A 19,444-nucleotide genomic window follows, 5' to 3' on the forward strand; every position below is an offset into this window, starting at 1 on the left:
TGGGTTGGAATTCAACCCCAGGTGGTCTGGTTCAAGAGCCTGTGCTCTTGAGCACTATTCTGTACTGCCTCATGTTCCAGAATGGTATTAAGAAAAAAGTATTCTGCTGTTAAATACAGTAACCACTAGACTAATTGTGGCAATTTAAATTTAAATTAAATTAAATTAAAATTTTAGTTCCTCAGTTAAACAAACTAGCAACATTTGAACTGCCCAATAGTAACATGTTGCCAGTGGTTACTGTATTGGACATTTCCATCATTGCCGAACATTCTGAGACAGCACTGATAGACAACATTTATAGAGAAGGTTAAGTGTTAATAGCAGTTCAAGAGAAAAAGTTCAGGTGCTTGTAAAGAATGGAAAATTATATTGAGTGTCAATGATTGAACAGGTGGCCTGGACAATGGACAAATGGACTGACTATTCCTCAAGAAGGGAGATATATATTATAGGTGAAAGAGAACTAAATGATAATAAATTCACTACTGGACATGATGAAGGGAAGTATCTATGAGCTCTCCAACTGAAACTGTCCAGAAGGCATTCAGAGATGAGGTAGGGAAGCTTAAGAGAGAATTCTAAATTGGACTCATCTATATAGATATAATCCCAGACCGTGAGAGATGGTGAGTTTTTCCAAAAAGCAAATTTAGAAAGAGAAGACCTGAGAGAAAACCTTGGGGTATATTTGGAGAGTTGAAGATGAGAAGAGAGGTCAGAGAAAGATTGATCAAAGAGGTAACAAGATAGCCAAGATGATGAAATACCACAAGAGTAAATGGAGATGAGAATTTCATGAAGGAGAGAATGAGTTTTGATATGAAATGCTATAGAGGTGTAAGAACTGAGAGAGAGGGAAAAAATGATGATGATGAAGTCAATCCTGACCTTTGACCTTTAACCTTGCAATGGAAAGTTAGTAGTAGAAACCAAATGATGTGAGTAGGCAAAGAGGAAATAGAGACAAGTTTAAATCCATCTTTCACAAAGTTTAGAGGTTAAATAAGGGAGTGAATGGGTACAGAATAGAAGGGAAAGCAACAGTCTTTTTTTTAAATAGGGGAAATGAGCTTGGCTAAAGGCAAAATAAGATTACTAGAAAGGAAGAGGCAATTAGCAGTAACCTTTATATTTTTCATTCATCCATTTGTTCCTTTAGTACATATATTACATGCTTCCCGAGTTTCAGACACTGCAAGGAATTGGAAGTATAGCAGCAAATTAGACAAGTTTGGCAGTATACTTTTTTGATGGTACATGACAAGGTAGGGGTCCCCAAACTCCTCCCCTTCTTTGGGGGGTCTGGAATGGAAACTGTATAGAGGTCAGAAGATTCTCAGTGTGTTGGGGAATGGGTTGGGCCAAGGACTTCCCAGCAGCTGAGGGCCTCTCTCTTCTTGCTTTCATTGGTGCTGGTGGTCCAGGGAGCTCTTACTCCTTAGAGCCCATGTGGACCATAAGGTCTACCACCCATTGCCATAGCCAAATTCATTGTCATACCAGGAAATGAGCTTGACAAAGTGGTGATTGAAGGCAATGCCAGCCCAGCATTGGAAGAGTGGGTGTCACTGTTAAAGTTGCAGGAGACAACCTGGTCCTCAGTGTAGCCCCAGATGCCCTTGAGGGGTCCTCTGATCCCTGCTTCCCCACCTTCTTGATGTCATTGTGTTTGGCAGGTTTCTCTAGGTGGCAGGTCAAATCCATGACTAACACGCTGAGGGTAGGGACATGGAAGGCCATGCCAGTGAGTTTCCCATTCAGCTCAGGGATGACCTTACCCATAGCCTTGGTGGTGCCAATAGAAGCAATTATGGTATTCTGTGCAGCCCCGTGGCCATCATGCCACAGCTTCTCAGAGGGACCACCCATGGTCTTCTGGGTGGCAGTGATGGCATGCAGTATGGTCATGTGTCCCTCCATGATCCCACAGTTGTCACAGATGACCTTGGCCAGAGGTGCAAAGTAGTTGGTGGTGCAGGAGGCATTGCTAACAATCTTGAGGGAGTTGTCGTATTTCTCATGGTTCATGCCCATCACAAACTTGGGCACATCAGCAGAAGGGGCAGAGATGATGACCCTCTTGGCCCTATCCTTCAAGTGAGCCCCAGCTTTCTCCATGGTGATGAAGACCCAGTGGACTCCACAACATACTCAGCATCAGCATCACTCCATTTGATGTTAGTGAGATCTTGCTCCTAGAAGACAGAATTAGGCTTTTCATTGATGGCAAGTTTCCCATTCTCAGCCTTGACTGTGCTGTTGAGTTTGCCATGGGTGGAATCATACTGGAACATGTCCATGTTGTTAAGGTCAACGAAGGGGTCATTGATGACAACAGTATCCACTTTGCCAGAGTTAAAAGGAACCGTGGTGACCAGGCGCCCAATATGGCCAAATCCATTTACTCCAGGCTTCACCATTGTGTCTCAGGGATGTGGCTGGCACTGCATCAGAAGATGTGGCTGTCTGTCAAAGGGGGAAGAGCAGGGGCACCTGGATGGCTCAATTGGTTAAGCGCCTGACTCCTGGTTTCGGCTCAGGTCATGATCTTACAGTTTGTGCAGAGCCCGCTTGGGGTTCTCTCTCTCTCCCTCTCTCTGCCCCTCCCCTGCTCATGCTCTCTCTCTCTCTCTCTCTTTCTCTCAAAATAAATAAATAAATAAATAAACTTAAAAAAAATTTTTTAAATAAAAGGGTGGAGGAAGAGCAGAGAGCCTCTTCATGCTTTATAAAAGTTACAAATAATAGGGGCACCTGGGTGGCTCAGTTGGTTGGGCATCTGACTTCAGCTCAGGTCATGATCTCACAGCTAATGGGTTTGAGCCCCGCATCTGGCTCTGTGCTGACAGCTCAGAGCCTGGAGCCTGTTTTGGATTCTGTGTCTCCCTCTCTCTCTCTGCCCCTCCCCAACTTATGCTCTGTCTCTCTCTCCATCAAAAAATAAATAAACCTTAAAAAAATTTAAATAAAAGTTACAAGTAATAGGTAAACTCCTCAAATGAGGTAAAGCCTTTCGTACTTAGTCTTGATATAGTTTTTAATAAAAAATCAAAAGGTGAGTAAATGAGAAGTACCAAAGTGACAGCAGCATTGAGGAGTCTGGTTCCTTTTCCCACTTAATTAGCAGCATATACTGTTGCTACATTTTGAGAAAACCCTTGCTTGCATAGCTGTCAAGTCTTTAATGACTTAAAGTATCAGATACTTGATGACCTGATTTAAATATAAAACATATTTCTTATAATTTGCCATTACTCTCAGTCATGCTGGGCTCTTAGCATTGCACCAATTGACCACTTACTGTATCCAGAGCAATACTTGTTGTAATGTCAAGTTTTCCCTTGGAGACCACTCACCCATATGAAAGATATGTCATAGCTACAAACTATAAGCCACTGGTTTAAAATTCTTAGGACTCATTCCATTTGAATTAAGTTAAGCTAAATATTAGTTGAGCAAGTTGGAAAGGAAGAAGGGTACCTTCTCTTGTAATTCTGGAAGGAGACAATGAAAGAATTGATTAGGGAAGGTATTCTGTGGTAGGAAAGAGTATAGATGAGGACATCCATGTGGCTTGGGAGTGAGGATATGTAGCCAGAGCAAGCTGGCTAACAGACCTAGTACATTGCAAGACTAAGAGGGCATGCTACATATGTATTACATGATTGCTATTCTTGGAAGTCACTGTACGGTCTTTTAGGGGAGGCAACATTAGACATTTGAAATAATTTTAGAGAAAAAAAGTGATGTCCTGCATTGATTGCCAAACTTAATTATATGTCAGAATGACCTAGGGATCTGTCTGTAAAAGTACAGATTTTTGAGCCCCATCCCAGAAGCTTCAGGGACAGTCTAAGAATCTAATTTTTGTTTAAGAAATCAAAAATGCAACTTGAATCTAATTTTTAACAAGGTTTCTATTCGTTCTGATTTAGTTCATTTTCAGAATTGTACTTGAGAAGCACTGGAATTCAGTCAAATAAGAAATCCAATGTAATAAACCCTTGGAAGATGAAATATTCTGAATTTATTCATTGATTTAAACAAACATATCCAAGCATCTAATATGTGCCAGGTATTATGCTATTTTCTTGGTCTACCAATATGAATAATGCATGACTTCTTCCCTTAGGCTTACAGTCTAATAGAATATACATCAACAGATAAATTATACAATATGGTTAGTGAAATGATAGATGGATAATAACTTCTTACCAGGGTGTTATGGGAGCAAATATAGTATCTAACTGGCTCTGGTTGGTTTTAGATGGGGAAAGGAGGCAGAATCAAGAAAGGTTCACTAAAGTGAAGCAGCTTTTCAATAACAGATAATTGACCCTTTCCAGTGGCTTAGCTTGGAAATATTTATAAAATATACATTTCCCTGTGTTTTCAAACAAATCTCACACAGTTAAACTTTCTTTTAATGTTTATTTATTTCTTTGTTTTGAGAGGGGAAGAGTGGAGAGAGAGGAGCAGAGACAGAGAGAGAGAGAGAGAGAGAGAGAGGGAGAAAATCCCAAGAGAATCCCACTGTCAGTGCAGAGCCCAATGCGGGGCTCAGTCTCATGAACCATGAGATCATGACCTGAGCCAAAATAAAAAGTTGGATGCTTCACTGGTAATCCACCGATGCCCCTAGTTTAACTTTTTTATTGATGACTTAGCATGATCACATATTATCAGTTCTTTCACCATACAGCAAAATAGTGATACCTTTTATCACAATATACAGGAGTAATTTTCATCATCCACAGGGCTGCACAACTGCTATGATTTTGTTATTCTCATTTTTTTGTCCTATCCTCTTTGTTGTCAATCTGATAATGGTCTTCTCTTGTCAATGTGACGGTATGTAGAGTATCTTACTTAAATTTTTCCTTAAAAGTATTTGGACAAAAATACGTGAATAAGTAAAAAGTGTGATGCATTCTGTTAAATATATGAGTTTTAGTACATTTTATGACATCTATTTTTAACCACTTAGCTATCTTGCTTTTTATTATTTCACAGCCACTAAGTGTATATAATACAACTTCATTTTATAGGCAAAGAAACTGAGGATCAAAAATATCAGTGATAATCAGTGGCAATCAAGAGTATAATCTAGGCCTCCTGATAACCAAAATAGTTCCATTTTATAAAATCAGCAGTTCTTAACTAGGGGTTATGGCAAAATCATTTGGAGAATGGTTCAAATTATGCATGAGCTAAATCCCAAAGGTCCTGATTCAGTAAGTCTGGCTTATTCTTTTTTTTTTTTTTCTTTAAGGACTTTTTTCTCTCTCTTTTTTTTTTTCATTGTTACCGAGGTATAATTAACACATAAAATTGTAAGATATTTAAAGTGTATATCGTTGGTGATTTGATAGACATCATGAAACGATTCTTCTCATCTACGTAGTTAACACATCTGTCACGTACTTGCTCACTTATTTATTTATGTATTTATTTGGAACATTTAAGTTCTACTCTCTTAGCTTATTTCAGTTATATAATACAAAGTTATCAATTATAGTTACCATGTTTTAAATTAGATCCTAAGATCTATTCATCTTATAAACTCTGTACCTTTTTCCCAATCTTTACCCATTCCCAACTCCTGGCAACTACATTTCTACTGTCTGTTTCTAGAAGTTTGACTTTTTATTTAGATTCCACATGTAAGTAGTGCCATGCACGATTTGTCTTTATCTGACTCTTTTCACTTAGCGTAATTCCCTTGAGGCCCATCCATGTATTTGCAAACAGCAGGATTTCCTTTCCTCCTGGCTGAATAATATTCCAGTGTCTATGTATGTGTATGTACACACCATATCTTCTTTATCAATCATCCATTGATTGACATGCACTTAGATTGTTTTCATACCTTGGCTATTGTGCAGTGAACATGAGAGTCCAGATATCTCTTCAATATCCTGTTTTCATTTCTTTTGAATAAATCCCCAGAAGTGGGATTACTGGATTATGTGGTAGTTTAGTTTTATTTTTAATTTTTTAAGGAACTTCCATACTGTTTTTCATAGTCGTCGTACTAATATACATTCCTACCAGCAGTGCACAAGAGCTTTTTTTCATCCACATCCTTGCCCACACTTGTTATCTCTTATCTTTTTTTGTTTTTAAATTTTTTTTTAATTTATTTTGAGAGAAAGATCAAGAGAGCGGCAGAGAGAGAGAGAGAGAGAGAGAGAGAGAGAGAGAGAATCCCAGGCAGGCTCCACACTGTCAGTGCAGAGCCGGACATGGGGCTCAAACCCACGAACCTTGAGATCATGACCTGAGCCAAAGTCAGTAGTCAGATGCTTAACTAATTGAGCCACCCAGGCACCTGATCTCTTGTCTTTTTTATGACAGCCATTCTAACGGGTGTGAGGTGATACCTCATTGTAGTTTTTGATTTGTATTTCCCTGATTAGTGATGTCGAGGACTTATTCATGTACTTGTTGGCCATTGTATGTCTTTTTTTGGAAAAATGTCTCTTCAGTTCCTTTGATCTATTTAAATCAGATTGCTTGTTTTTTTGCTATTTAGTTGTGTGCGTTCTTATATATTTTGGACATTAACCCCTATCAGATATATGATTGGCATGTATTTTCTCCCATTCCATAGATTGCCTTTTCACTTTTTTGATGGTTTCCTTTGCTGTGTAGAAGCTCTTTCATTTGATGTAGTTCCACTTGCTTATATTTCCTTTTGTTGGAACATATATTTTTTTAAAAATTCTTGGAAGATTCTGATGCACACCTCCCAACCACCACACTATAATCTGGCTCTTAGCTATATTCTAATACATATAGTTCCCATATATCAGAATCTATTTCTGAATAGTTATATAGTATAGTCAATAAATGGCTGTAGAGTCTAGATCATGAGAAAGGGAGAGACTTTATTTTTTTTATTAATGTTTATTTTTGAGAGAAAAGGAGAGAGAGAGAGACACAGAGTGTGAGTGGAGGAGGCACAGAGAGAGGGAGACACAGAATCTGAAGCAGGCTCCAGGTTCTGAGCATCAGCACAGAGCCCGACATGGGGCTCAAACTCACAAACTGTGAGGTCATGACCTACGCTGAAGATTGATGCTTAACCAACTAAGCCACCTAGGTGCTCCTGAGGAAGGAGAGACTTTAGAGTTTACTCTAAGAATGTCTCCTAGAGGGTTTTTAGCAGAAGGGGATGTGATCTAACTTGTATTTAAAAGGATCATGCTAATTACTATATGAAAAACAAATGGGAAGAGGGGTGCAAAAGGGGGAGAAATGAGTAGGCAAGGCTGTAGTGGGGAGATCATTTAGGAGATGATTGCATTAATTCAGGCAAAGAGATGGATCAAGGCTTTGACCTGGATGCTAATAGTGGAGATGGTGAGAAATGAACTGATTTTTGATATATTTTTAAGACAAAAGCAATAGGATTTTCTGACAAATCAGATATGCAGTATGAAATGAGTTAAAGATCACTCTTAAGTTTTTGGTCCTTTGAGTAATGGGAAGGATGGAATTGCCTTTTACTGGGAGAAGAATAGTCTTAAGAGGAAGATCAGGAAATTATTTTCAGATATGTTAAATTTGAGGTGCCTGTTAGACATCCAAATTGTAGTCTAGTGGATATGGTAGCCTGAAGTTCAAGGGACTAGTCCAGGATGGATATAAATTTGGAATTCATCAACATAATAATGACATTTAAAATCATAAGATTAAATGAAGTTGTCAAGAGAGCCAGTATTGATAAAGAAAAGAGATCCAAGAACTAAACCTTGGGATGCTCCAACAATTAGGGAGGTAAAGATCACCCCAATGGAGACTGAAAAGGATTAGCCAGTGAAATGGGAAGAAAACCAGGAGAGCGCAATAACCTGGAAGCTATGTACTGCAAAGCCGAAGAGTAATTATTTGTATCAGTTGGGAAGGTAAGATGAAAACTGCTCATTCGTTGATCATTGGATTTAGCAATGTGGAAGCCATTGGTGACCTTGATAAGGAATGTTTTAGTGGAGTGATTGGTGCACAAGTGTGACAGGAATGAGTTCAAAAGAGAATGAATGTAAGGAAAAGAATTAGAGACTTGAGAATAGACACCTCTCTGGAGAACTTTTGCTGTAAAATGGAATAGAGAAGTGGTATGGTAGCTGGAAGAGGACTTGAGTTCAAGAGAAGCTTATTTTAAGATGGGAAAAATTATGGCATGTTTGTATGCTGATAGGACTTATTCAACAGAGAGGGAATATTTGATGATAAAAAAGGAGAATTGATAGAGCTACACCTTTGATAAGAAAAGGGACATAGGATCTCAGGCATAAAGAAGAAGGGGATTTGGCCTTGGGGACACAGAGTTTCTCTGTAATGGCTGGAGGAAAAGCAGATTATATGGGCACAGATGCGGGGAGGTGGATAGATATGTGAAGAACAGGCTGTCGAAATTCTCTTCCGATTGCTTCTGTCTCAAGAAGCAAGGTTCTTACCTGTTCTTAAGGATAGGGAAGAGATTTTGGAAATTTGAAAAAGAAGAGAAATTGTGAAATAGTTATCTAGGAAAGGAAAAGAGAAAATGGACTATGAAACTTATTAAAGGGCAGCCCCAAAGGTAGACTGGAATTTAAAATGAATCCAGTCAGCTTGAATGTGTATTTTTCTGAGTTTCACATTCAGCTAAGCTGGGTTACAGGCATGGAATTGGAGAAAAGGTGGATATAGTCAAGGTTGGAATTTGGTCAGATGAACACAGTGCAAGAGAGGGGCAAAGGAGTGACTGAAGTGATGAATTATGGCATTTATCCACAGGAAGTGAAGATTTGGAAATGGAGGGAGAGCTGTAAATGTTAGGATTGTTGTATGAGAGAGTATTAGAGGGAGGACTCTTGAAAGACAGGTGGTGATCAGAGAGAGGTGGTATGAGAATGATACGAAAGAGCCATGCTGAAATGGAATGTCCAGTGCTTTAAACTGGAATGAGGGTGCTCCTAGTGTCTTTAGTGGTTATAATAATTATTTTGATGGATTGATTTGTTAGGTTCATGACTACAAAGAAGGAACCCCAGAAGAGAAGACCTACTATATAGAATTATGGGATGTTGGAGGCTCTGTGGGCAGTGCCAGCAGTGTGAAAAGCACAAGAGCAGTGTTCTACAACTCTGTAAATGGTAAAGCATTTTTTATTTCTTCTATATATTAATGGTCTAGGAGTACAGATAATCAGATAATAGAATATGCTATGGGATGCTAGACACATCTTATTTTAAGGAAGATCTAATGTACTGACAGCTCTTTAAGTCTGCATATCACATTTTATTTTTTTCTTAATGTTTATTTATTTTTGAGAGAGAGAGATACCTGGAGCAGACTTCCAGGTGGAGGTGTATAATCGAGGACATAACTGGAATTCACAAAGCACCTACTGTGTCAAGGGACTAAACCACTGAGAGCTATAATTTACCTATAGAGTTTTTTTTTCTTCTGCCCCTTTCTTAGTTCATTTTTTTAAAGCACTTTTTTTTTTCTTTTACTGTGAAATATAATCCCAACTTGTCTTTGATGTACAAGATTTGGTGTTTCACGGGGCACCTGGGTGGCTCAGTCAGTTAAGTGTCTGACTTCGGCTCAGGTCATGGTCTCACAGTTTGTGAGTTTGAGCCCCATGTTGGGCTCTGTGCTGACAGCTCAGAGCCTGGAGCCTGCTTCTGATTCTCTGTCCCTATCTCTGTGCTCCTCCCCTGTTCATGTTCTGTCTCTCCCTCTCTCTCTCTCAAAAATAAATAAACATTAAAGAAAAAATTAAGAAAAAAAAGATTTGCCATCTCACCCTTTTCCTTCTGGTAGATGCTTAGCTCTTAATTGCACCTCATTTATACTATGCTTAGATCACATTCAATATTAGGTAAACATTGCAATTATTCAGTACCTTCTTCGTTCTTATAGCCCCCTTTCAATATCTTATCTTCCCATATCATAAGGTGTTGTGGATACTACAACAAGAAGTAGAGATGGCCATTGAATACATACTATAAAATACAGGATGAGTTGTGTTCGTTCAGACCTGAAGTGTCACAATCTATTTGAAGAAACAAAACATTCATAAATGGAACAAAACAGTTACAAGATGGTGACACTAATATATGATATTGTCATGCAAGAAAATACATGATAATGGCATATATTAATAGAATGTATATAAATGAGAAAAACAGCAAGGTAAGACTGGTGTAGTGTTCAGTGACTTCTTAGAGAACAGAAGAGAAGGAAATGAGGCCTGGTTTAGATCTAGAATCAAGTGATAAACTTGGATTATATCAATCAAATGACTTGACAAAGTTGCTACCACTCTGATCTGGCAAAGCAGGTTTGGATATACGACACTTTTGCCGTTTAGATCTTTTTGAGAAAGAGTTAAGATCAAAATTATAAATACATAATAAAGACCATTTAAATCCTAGAAACTTTATGGAGTTCTGAGTTGTGAACTTACTAAGTGCTGAAGAAGTCCATCTAAATCCATATTTATTTATCTTTTTTATACCTACTATTCATTAGTGATTTGTCTCTTCCTTGAATATTATTGAAATAGTTGCATATATATTATGTTAATAATATATATTATGTTAATTTGCATATATGACAAAACTGAGATATATTCCTCTTTCTTAAAGTTTAAAAAGAAATCCCTGTTAAGAAAGGCCAATTTTTATGGTCTTTCACCTTAGCTCTGGAACATTTCTCTTAGTAGAAGCACTGAAGGTTCTTTACTCCGTCTACCATCCTTGGTTTCTCAAGAAACAGAGCAGAAGGATCACTCCATTCAAATGCACAGTCTTTACTCTTAACAGTTACTTTCTTCCCTCAAACCCTACCTTTCTCCCACTGTGATGAACTAGGCTGGTGGTCCCTGAAGGAAACCTGTAAAGTGTCTGTGCCCCTTTTGAAGGTTAGAACATATTCTGATTAACTGTCACACCGACTTCTTTCCTTTGGGCTCCACTGTGGCCCTTATAGCCCATAATCTACCAAGAAAGAACTTTCAGCTCATTGGAAAATAAAGAAAAAGGGTGCTCAAATGTCCTTAAAAGCTCAAAAGCCTTAAAGAGAGAGCCTCCAAAAATAAACTCCTCCCTATTCAGCTAATAGCTCATCTAGGCCTTTGTAATCCTTGCATCTCCCAACCAAAAGCCTCACCCATAATTTTTTGAGATTTATATCTGGGAAGTTAGGGAGAGGAGAAAAAGCCACTCCTGTGACTTAATTCTGCTTTCCCCCAATCTTTTGCTGTTAGATTACCTGAGTTCAAATTCTGCCTAACTCACTTACCATGTGATTTAGAGCAAGTTGCTCAGCCTCTCTGAGCTTTAGTTTCCACACGTGTACAATGAAGATGATAATTCTTACCTAACATGAGGGATGTTCTGAAATCAAATTAGAGAACACATATAAGGCACAACGTGTAGCATATAAGTGCTGAGTAGATATTAGCTATATTCTTTAATGGTAGCTCTTTTTAAATCTATCCTGTATCATGTGTCCTTAATGCCTAATAGAACCCATTATTGAGGAAAGTAGAGTGAGTACAATTGAATACAGGGCAAGTGTCAGATCTGTATTTCTCTATTTGTTCCAGATGCCAGGAGGATACAGATTTATCTGAGCAAGCTGTAACTTGCACAAGCACCTTATTTGCACAAATGTCTGTAAAAATCGGAGAAGCCAAATAGTTCTAACTTTTCTGCCCTTCTTTTTCAAATTGACATATCTCACATCTTGAAGACAGAGGAATCATCAATTTCACATCATCTCTTCATAGTAGAATCTAGGTAACATAGGAAATGGTTGAGGGTTTGAAAATCTGTAGTCTTCTAACCACATGATGATACTCTAAACTCTACTATGCATTTTCCTCTTTTGTCTACCTGCTCTGCATTTTTGTCTGCTATACCTGATTCTATTTAATTGTATTTCTGAACCTCATTACATTTTGTTATTTTTCTCAATCTCTCAGAAGTCCACCTATTTTCTACTATTCATACTTTTTGACTGGCTTTTCCTACCTTCTTCTAGTGACATAGTTCTTTTGCTCTATTAACTAAGTATCTCATAGATATCAAGCTTTCATAGCTAGTCATTAATTCAAAGAACTAAAAGATTAGACTTTTGAGTTAATTAGGCTCAGGTGATTTACATTTTGTCAGCTGCAAAATAGCAATTATATCAAATTAAATAAATATATTTTTAATAAATTTTTATTATTTAATATTTTATTAAGTAGTGGTGTATGTGTGATATCTATGACAGTACTATGCACAGTGCCGAAACAATTAGCTTTTGTAGGAATATAATTTCTTAAATACTTGAAATAGTTTTGATTCCTTTCATTGATGAGGTAGTTCTATAGTTAGGACCAGGCAGAAGAAGCACTCATCAAGTGTTTAATAAAGAAAAGCAGAAAAGACATTCTAAAAGTTTACTGACATTTTGCCAGCCCCTATAGAATTAAAAAGGGTTATATAACTGACAAAGAAAATTTTGTTATTAATGATTTGTAGAAATTTGTAGAGCAAATTTTAAATTAATTGTGCCTGTGTTTGTTAATCATCCTAGAATGCTAGGTTTATTCAGCAACCTTGTATTTACTTATCCTCACTTTGCCAGTTGTAAAGTGAAGAGAAATTGTTGGAGTATTGACATGAGTTTCTTTGATTATTTTAGGTATTATTTTAGTACATGACTTAACAAATAAGAAGTCATCCCAAAACTTGTATCGTTGGTCATTGGAAGCTCTCAACAGGGATTTGGTGCCAACTGGAGTGTTGGTAACAAATGGGTAAGCCCAGATTACTTCACTTTTAGTGTGAAATGTTACAGCAATCACAGGAATATACCTAACACAATAACACTTTGTAAGATGTCTGATTCGAAATTTTTTTTCTCTCCGTCTATAGATTGTCTTTTTATTCTCTTACCAGTTATCTTTCAAGCATTAGTTTTTCGTCTTGATGCAGTCTGATTTCTCAATTTTTTCTTTTACATATTGTGCTTTGGGTATCAAGTCTTAACAACTCTTTGCCTAATCTCAGATTATACAGGTTTTCTCCTGTTTCTTTTAGAAACTTTGTTGTTGAAAGTTTATCTTTAGATCTGTGACCTGGTTTGAATAAGTTATGACGTGTGGGGTTTTGATTGAGGTTGACTTTTGTATATGAATATCCGGTTTTTCCAACACCATTGGTTCAAAAGATTATCCTTTCTCCGTTGAATGGCTTTTACTCCTTTGCCAAAAATCAGTTGACCATATTTATATGGTTCTATTTCAAGACTCTCTGATTCTGTACAATTGGTCTGTGTGTCTGTCCCTTCACCAATATGACATTGTCTTCGTTATTGTAACATTATAGTAAGTCTTAAAAGTATATAATGTGGTTCCTTTTTCAGAATTGGTTAGCTCTTCTAGTTCATTTGCTTTTCCATATAAATTTGAAACCAACTTTCTATATTGACAAAAATTCAGCTTGGATTTTGATTGAATTGCATTTAATCTATAAATCAAATTGGAAAGAAATTTTGTTGCATGTTTCAATCCATGAACACAGTATGTCTCTCCATTTATTTTTCAAAGCAAATTCTAGACATTGTATCATATCGTCTATATATACTTCTGTGTATAACTTTAAATGATAAGGACTTTTTTAATATAACCAAAATATAATTGTTCCACATAAAATTTAATAATGATTCCTTACTATTAAATATTATTTTAATTCCCCATATGTCTCATAAATGTTGATTTGCTCAAAATAGTATCTAGATAAGATCTCTTCATTGTATTTTGTTTGTTAAGTACCTTTTAATCTTACATTCCCCTTCCCCCCCCCCCTTTTTTTTTCTTTTGCACTCTGGCAGTTTGTCTGTGAAAGATAGTTTGCTTGTCCTGTAGAGTTTCTTGTATTCTGGATTTTGCTGACTATATCCGTGTAATGTCTGTTTACCTTGTTTTTCTGAATCCTAAATCTTCGCTAAAATGATAGTTAAGGGGCGCCTGGGTGGCGCAGTCGGTTAAGCCTCCGACTTCAGCCAGGTCACGATCTCGCGGTCCGTGAGTTCGAGCCCCGCATCAGGCTCTGGGCTGATGGCTCAGAGCCTGGAGCCTGTTTCTGATTCTGTGTCTCCCTCTCTCTCTGCCCCTCCCCCGTTCATGCTCTGTCTCTCTCTGTCCCAAAAATAAATAAACGTTGAAAAAAAAAATTTTTTTAATAAAAATAAAAGAAAATAAAATAAAATGATAGTTAAATATAAAAAGATGGTCTAAAAGATGCAGGGGTTTTTGTTTTTTGTTTTTGCCTAAGTGGTATTATACATATAATTACAGTACCTGGTTGTCTGTCTCTTTGTGATGTTGACTTGTTACCAGCCGTATCCATCCATGATAAAATTCCCCATCTGTTTTTTATCTAATGTTTTTTTTTTTTTAAAAAAAGAGGTTTCAAGATCAAATTTCAAATTGAATATAAGATTCAATGAAAAAGCGAATAAAAAGAAAAGCTAAAAAGAGAAACAAGAGAATAAGTTAAATGTATATGGCACCATACATATGTTATGTTACATATAGAATACATGTATATGTTGATGCACAACATATATATTATGTGCGATGTATGTATGTTATGTTATATGTACAAGTATTTGTTAATGTACAAAGATTATACAAGACTGCAAGTGACAGAGATAGATGTCTATCAAAAATGATGACTGATAAAATACATACAAAAGTTTGTATGTGAGCCAGAGTTAGTATCAGAAATACTCCTAAAGGAGGACACTCTGAAAATTTTATTCTGTAATAAACCAGATTTCAATTTTGGGCTATGTCTCCTAAATCAATGTCAGTGTTGGTAAGAAAATCAAAGGCCTTGAACTCAAGCTATTATTGGCTTGATGCAGTAAATACAACGATAATATTTTTAAGGAATGGCAGGCTACATAGTTGAAAACACTTGTGTTCCAAGGCTAGGTGGTAACTGAAGCACTGTAAGATTATTGTGAAGGGCGAAAAGATGTGGTAATTTTGCACACACACACTATACACCCCCAGTTTAGATTATTTAAAGAGAAAGACAAATAATGTCAAAGGAAGAAGAAAAGCTAGGCTCAACTGGGTTGTATTGATTGTATTGTGCAATATTGATTTGCTGTCATAAAGTGTCTGCAACCAGATTTTGCTGACTATTGTAAATTGAGCTTGTAACATGTCAGGAATCCAAGTCTGTTTTATTTCTCATATGTGAATAGAATTTAAATTAATTGAACAACATTGGCTCTAAATTCCTTTCAGTAATAGAAGGAACACCACTCTGTCCTTTGGGTAAAAATTGAAAAAAAAAAGAAAAAAAGGATTGTAATAGCCAGTCACCCAAGACCACTAACCATGAGTGATCCATATTGTCTGTTCTCTCTTTCCCATGACTCTTGTGTCAGCACAAACAACTATTTGGCTTTTAATTCTTTCCTTTTACTTTTCGTTTTGCATTTCAGCTGTTTCTTTTCCTTTTCCATTTGTTGAATCCATCTTGTCCCAGGCATAGCATCATCTGTGGTCAATTTTTCTGGCCTTCAGCACCCTTGTTTCTTATTTTCCTGAAATGATCTATTTTTCTTTACTATTCATAGACAAAAATATGTATGGTAGGTATAGAGCTTATGCATGCCCAGAAGCTTGTCATTTTCCCCTCTGGCAAAGGTTTGAGTGCCATGCTAGGTTCTTGCATTTTCATTCCATTGAGGTTTGAATTCACTCTGTGCATCTACCTAGAAAAATTCCTGAGCTGTTAGCCTGAGAATACAGAACTTTGGGAGAGGTCAAGTTAACCTACTTTCATATACCTGGTGGACATTCAGTTATTCAAGTAGTGTATAAAGATTCATGGAAACAAAATTTGAGTAGTTAGATGAATAGTTGGAACTCTATAGATGGTGAGGATGGATTGATAAATGAATAAGTATTTGGAAGAAATTGGGAGAAAAGTAGGTTTATAGGTGATGGGTAAGCGAGAGTCAGTGAAATCTCAGTAAAATAGTGTAAGCTACTTACATTTAAACATTACACATCTACATCAGAAGGGTAAATTCTATTCACCTCTTCATTATTATTCATTACAGGGATTATGACCGGGAACAGTTTGCTGACAACCAAATCCCTCTGTTGGTAATAGGGACTAAACTGGATCAGATTCATGAAGCCAAGCGCCATGAAGTTTTAACTAGGACTGCTTTCCTAGCTGAGGATTTCAATGCAGAAGAAATTAACCTGGTATGTGTTTTCACTCATGCATTTTTGTGTTATCGTTAGGCAAAGCCAAAATTGAAGACTTAGGTCATATATTCTCATGAAAGAAGCTTTATACTTACTATCAGTCATTTGGGTTCTGATCCAATATGTAGTGAAAATTGGAATCAACATAGACTGTCAGATAGGGAACAGTCAACTCAACCTTCTTATATGCTGATCTGTGGGAATGTTCAAACTTTGTTCTATGAATAATGTAAACCCTGGGCTTTTTCTTGAAAAGATTTTTTAAGATCATACCAAAATCAAAATAATTAAATTAAGGTAACAAAGGTCACTGACATCTTGATTATTCTTGCTTTAGAAAAGCCTCTCAGCTTCTTAAACTACAGACTTTAACTTCAAGAGCATAGAAATAGATAAAGGAGAAAACTACAAACTGTGTAAACTAGGAGTGCTTCATGAGCAGTAATTAATACAAACTTGTATGTATACAGAGCACTGAGTTTCTTCCTGAGAAAATTTAGCTCAGTTTGAACTGGATGCTAAAAAGGCTAAGAGAAGTTTTCACATAAGCCAGATAATGTTGCCCAGAGAAGAATCCTGGCCAGCAGCTTCAGTCATGGTTTATATGTCATTGTTCACAAGTAGGATTTCTGCAACATATTCAGTGCACTGGCAATTCCAGACATATGGTGCTAGTTGTGGTTTAATAATACTAATGACTAGGGGCTCCTGAGTAGCTCAGTTGGTTAAGTGTCTGACTTTGGCTCAGGTCATAATCTTGTAGTTCAGGAGTTCAAGCCCTGCGTTGGGCTCTGTGCTGACAGCTCAGAGCCTGGAGCCTGCTTTGGATTCTGTCTCCCTCTCTCTCTGACCCACCCCTGCTCACCTTGTTTCTGTCTCTCTCTCAAAAATAAATAAGGGGCGCCTGGGTGGCGCAGTCGGTTAAGCGTCCGACTTCAGCCAGGTCACAATCTCGCGGTCCGTGAGTTCGAGCCCCGCGTCGGGCTCTGGGCTGATGGCTCAGAGCCTGGAGCCTGTTTCCGATTCTGTGTCTCCCTCTCTCTCTCTGCCCCTCGCCCGTTCATGCTCTGTCTCTCTCTGTCCCAAAAATAAATAAACGTTGAAAAAAAAAATTTAAAAAAAAAATAAATAAATAAATAAATAAACATTAAAAAAATTTTTTTAAATAATAATGACTGTAATTTACTGAGCATTTATTACATGCCACGTACCGTTCTAGTGTTTTATGTACATTATCTCATGTTTGTCTTCACATCAACACTGTAAGGTAGGTACTGTAATTAACTCCATTCTAAAGATGAATATTAGAACCAGAGAGAGGTAACTAGGCCGTGGTTATACAGACAGGTCAAACCAGGCACTCTGACTCCAGAGCCAGTGCTCTGCAATTGAGCCTATCTTCCACTTAATTATTCTCCAACTAACGTTTAGAATCTTGGAACTGAAAAAGCTCTTAGAAATCATCTAACTCACTAATTACCCAAACCTGACTATATATTTATACTATCAATGTAGCTGTGAAAAAATTTGAATAAGTGTTCCACCACTGGAGCTTTTTATTCATAATATCTGACAGGAGGACCAGGGCTCTATAGTTTTAGCTAATGACTCAGGTCATTCTGATGCCCTTACTCCAAATCAACAGTTGTGAACACTGGTTGGTTCAAACCAACCTCTACCCCATAACTGAATCCACTTCTGCCTGCCATTCTGTTATTTTTACATTCTGCTTTGTGGTGGGGTGCCTTATTTTTCTCACCTGCCACCATGGAATAGTCACTGTCAATGCCCCAGCTAGTTGAACTGGACCATGATATTTCAGAGGATTTCTGCTATAGAGGATATATAATGTCCTTGTTGCAGAAGTGTTGAAGTTACTTTGTTTCAACATTATTTCCAGTGGGAAATTTGCCATTGAATATACTTAATTTGGTCCAGTAATTACTTTCCATATATTTTGGAATCTATCTGTTTGTAGTGCCTGTGGGTTTTTGTGACAATCACCCAGGTATGTATTTTTCCTACTTTACTTGCAAAGGCAGCACCATCTTTTAATTGTTAACAAGTTATAAATGTACTCAAGTGGTGGTACTTTGGCATACATGATCTCCACAGAGTTCACATACAGCATACTTTTGCCCTGTTATCAATGTACAGCTTCAAGAATACAACAGAAACAAGAGGGTTTTGAGGATTCAGGGCAGAAAAATGAGGAGGAAAATTTGATAGGAGTTTCAAAAAGAGATAGCAGTCAGAAAGACTCAGCAAGTAGATATTAAGCCTCAAGTAAAAATGTAATGTAACAATATTAGTTACAATATTGAATTCACTTAAAACTGTTTTAAAAAGTAAGAATCAACGTAAATGTATATATCAAAGGTGGAATCAAAGTTACTATCTTGTGCCTGAAAAAAAGTAAATTGGTTTAAATTATAAAAAGGGAAATGATTACTTATTTTTTAAAATCCTGTTAGGCTTATTGTGTCTAGGACAGATTTTCTCTGTTATGTGTTTACTTCAAAGTGATTATATTGAAGCATCTTCCCTAGTTTCCTTCCCTTCCTTTCTCAAGTTTTGACAAGCTATTTTAAAGCTATTAATCTTTGGTATTTGCCCCCAGCCATGATCAATGGCAGATGGCTCTTTCAACTCTAAAATTGGCATCCTAAAATCATAGGGTTTCTCTAGCCCGGTCAATGTAAAACCGTGAGCCTTAGAATTAAGCTTTGTTTGCTGTTTGATTTAGTTTTTGTATTTAGCACTATAGCTCTATCTTGAATCATCTCTGAAGTCTTTTGACATTGTGATGACTATGTAATCAATATCCATTTTGGAAAACATGTCTAACATAAGTCTACCTAAGGTTTGTTTGTGTCTCATATGCCCCAACTGCTGTATAAATGTGTTTATACATTTTTTCAAGTACAACAGTTTCCACGATGATGTTTCAGTCTCTTTACCCCATACATGGAATTAACGTTCATTATGTTAGGTGCTTTTGTGCCTGAAAATTCAATCCGATAGCATTTTCTTAGAATGAAGAGAGAATTAATATTTCAGTATCTGCTATGTATGTGCCAGACATGCATTATCTTATATAACTTTCACAAAAATCCTGTGGGGTAAGTATTGTTATGTTATCTTCATTTCACA

General features: G+C 37.0%; 1 protein-coding gene and 1 pseudogene across 1 annotated transcript in view; one reads left to right on the plus strand and one right to left on the minus strand.

Moving 5' to 3' along the window:
* The window catches only part of RABL3 (RAB, member of RAS oncogene family like 3), a 37,521-nt gene that overhangs the window by 9,011 nt on the left and 9,066 nt on the right, over positions 1–19,444 (plus strand). Inside the window, exons 3-5 of the mRNA XM_030329516.2 lie at positions 9,014–9,143; positions 12,694–12,808; positions 16,138–16,288. Of these exons, the coding sequence (XP_030185376.1) occupies positions 9,014–9,143; positions 12,694–12,808; positions 16,138–16,288 (396 nt within the window). The remainder of the gene's footprint in view (positions 1–9,013; positions 9,144–12,693; positions 12,809–16,137; positions 16,289–19,444) is intronic.
* On the minus strand, positions 1,435–2,423 carry LOC115523452 (annotated as a pseudogene).

The sequence above is a fragment of the Lynx canadensis genome, chromosome C2 (genome assembly GCF_007474595.2).
Source record: "Lynx canadensis isolate LIC74 chromosome C2, mLynCan4.pri.v2, whole genome shotgun sequence".
Classification (NCBI taxonomy): domain Eukaryota; kingdom Metazoa; phylum Chordata; class Mammalia; order Carnivora; family Felidae; genus Lynx; species Lynx canadensis.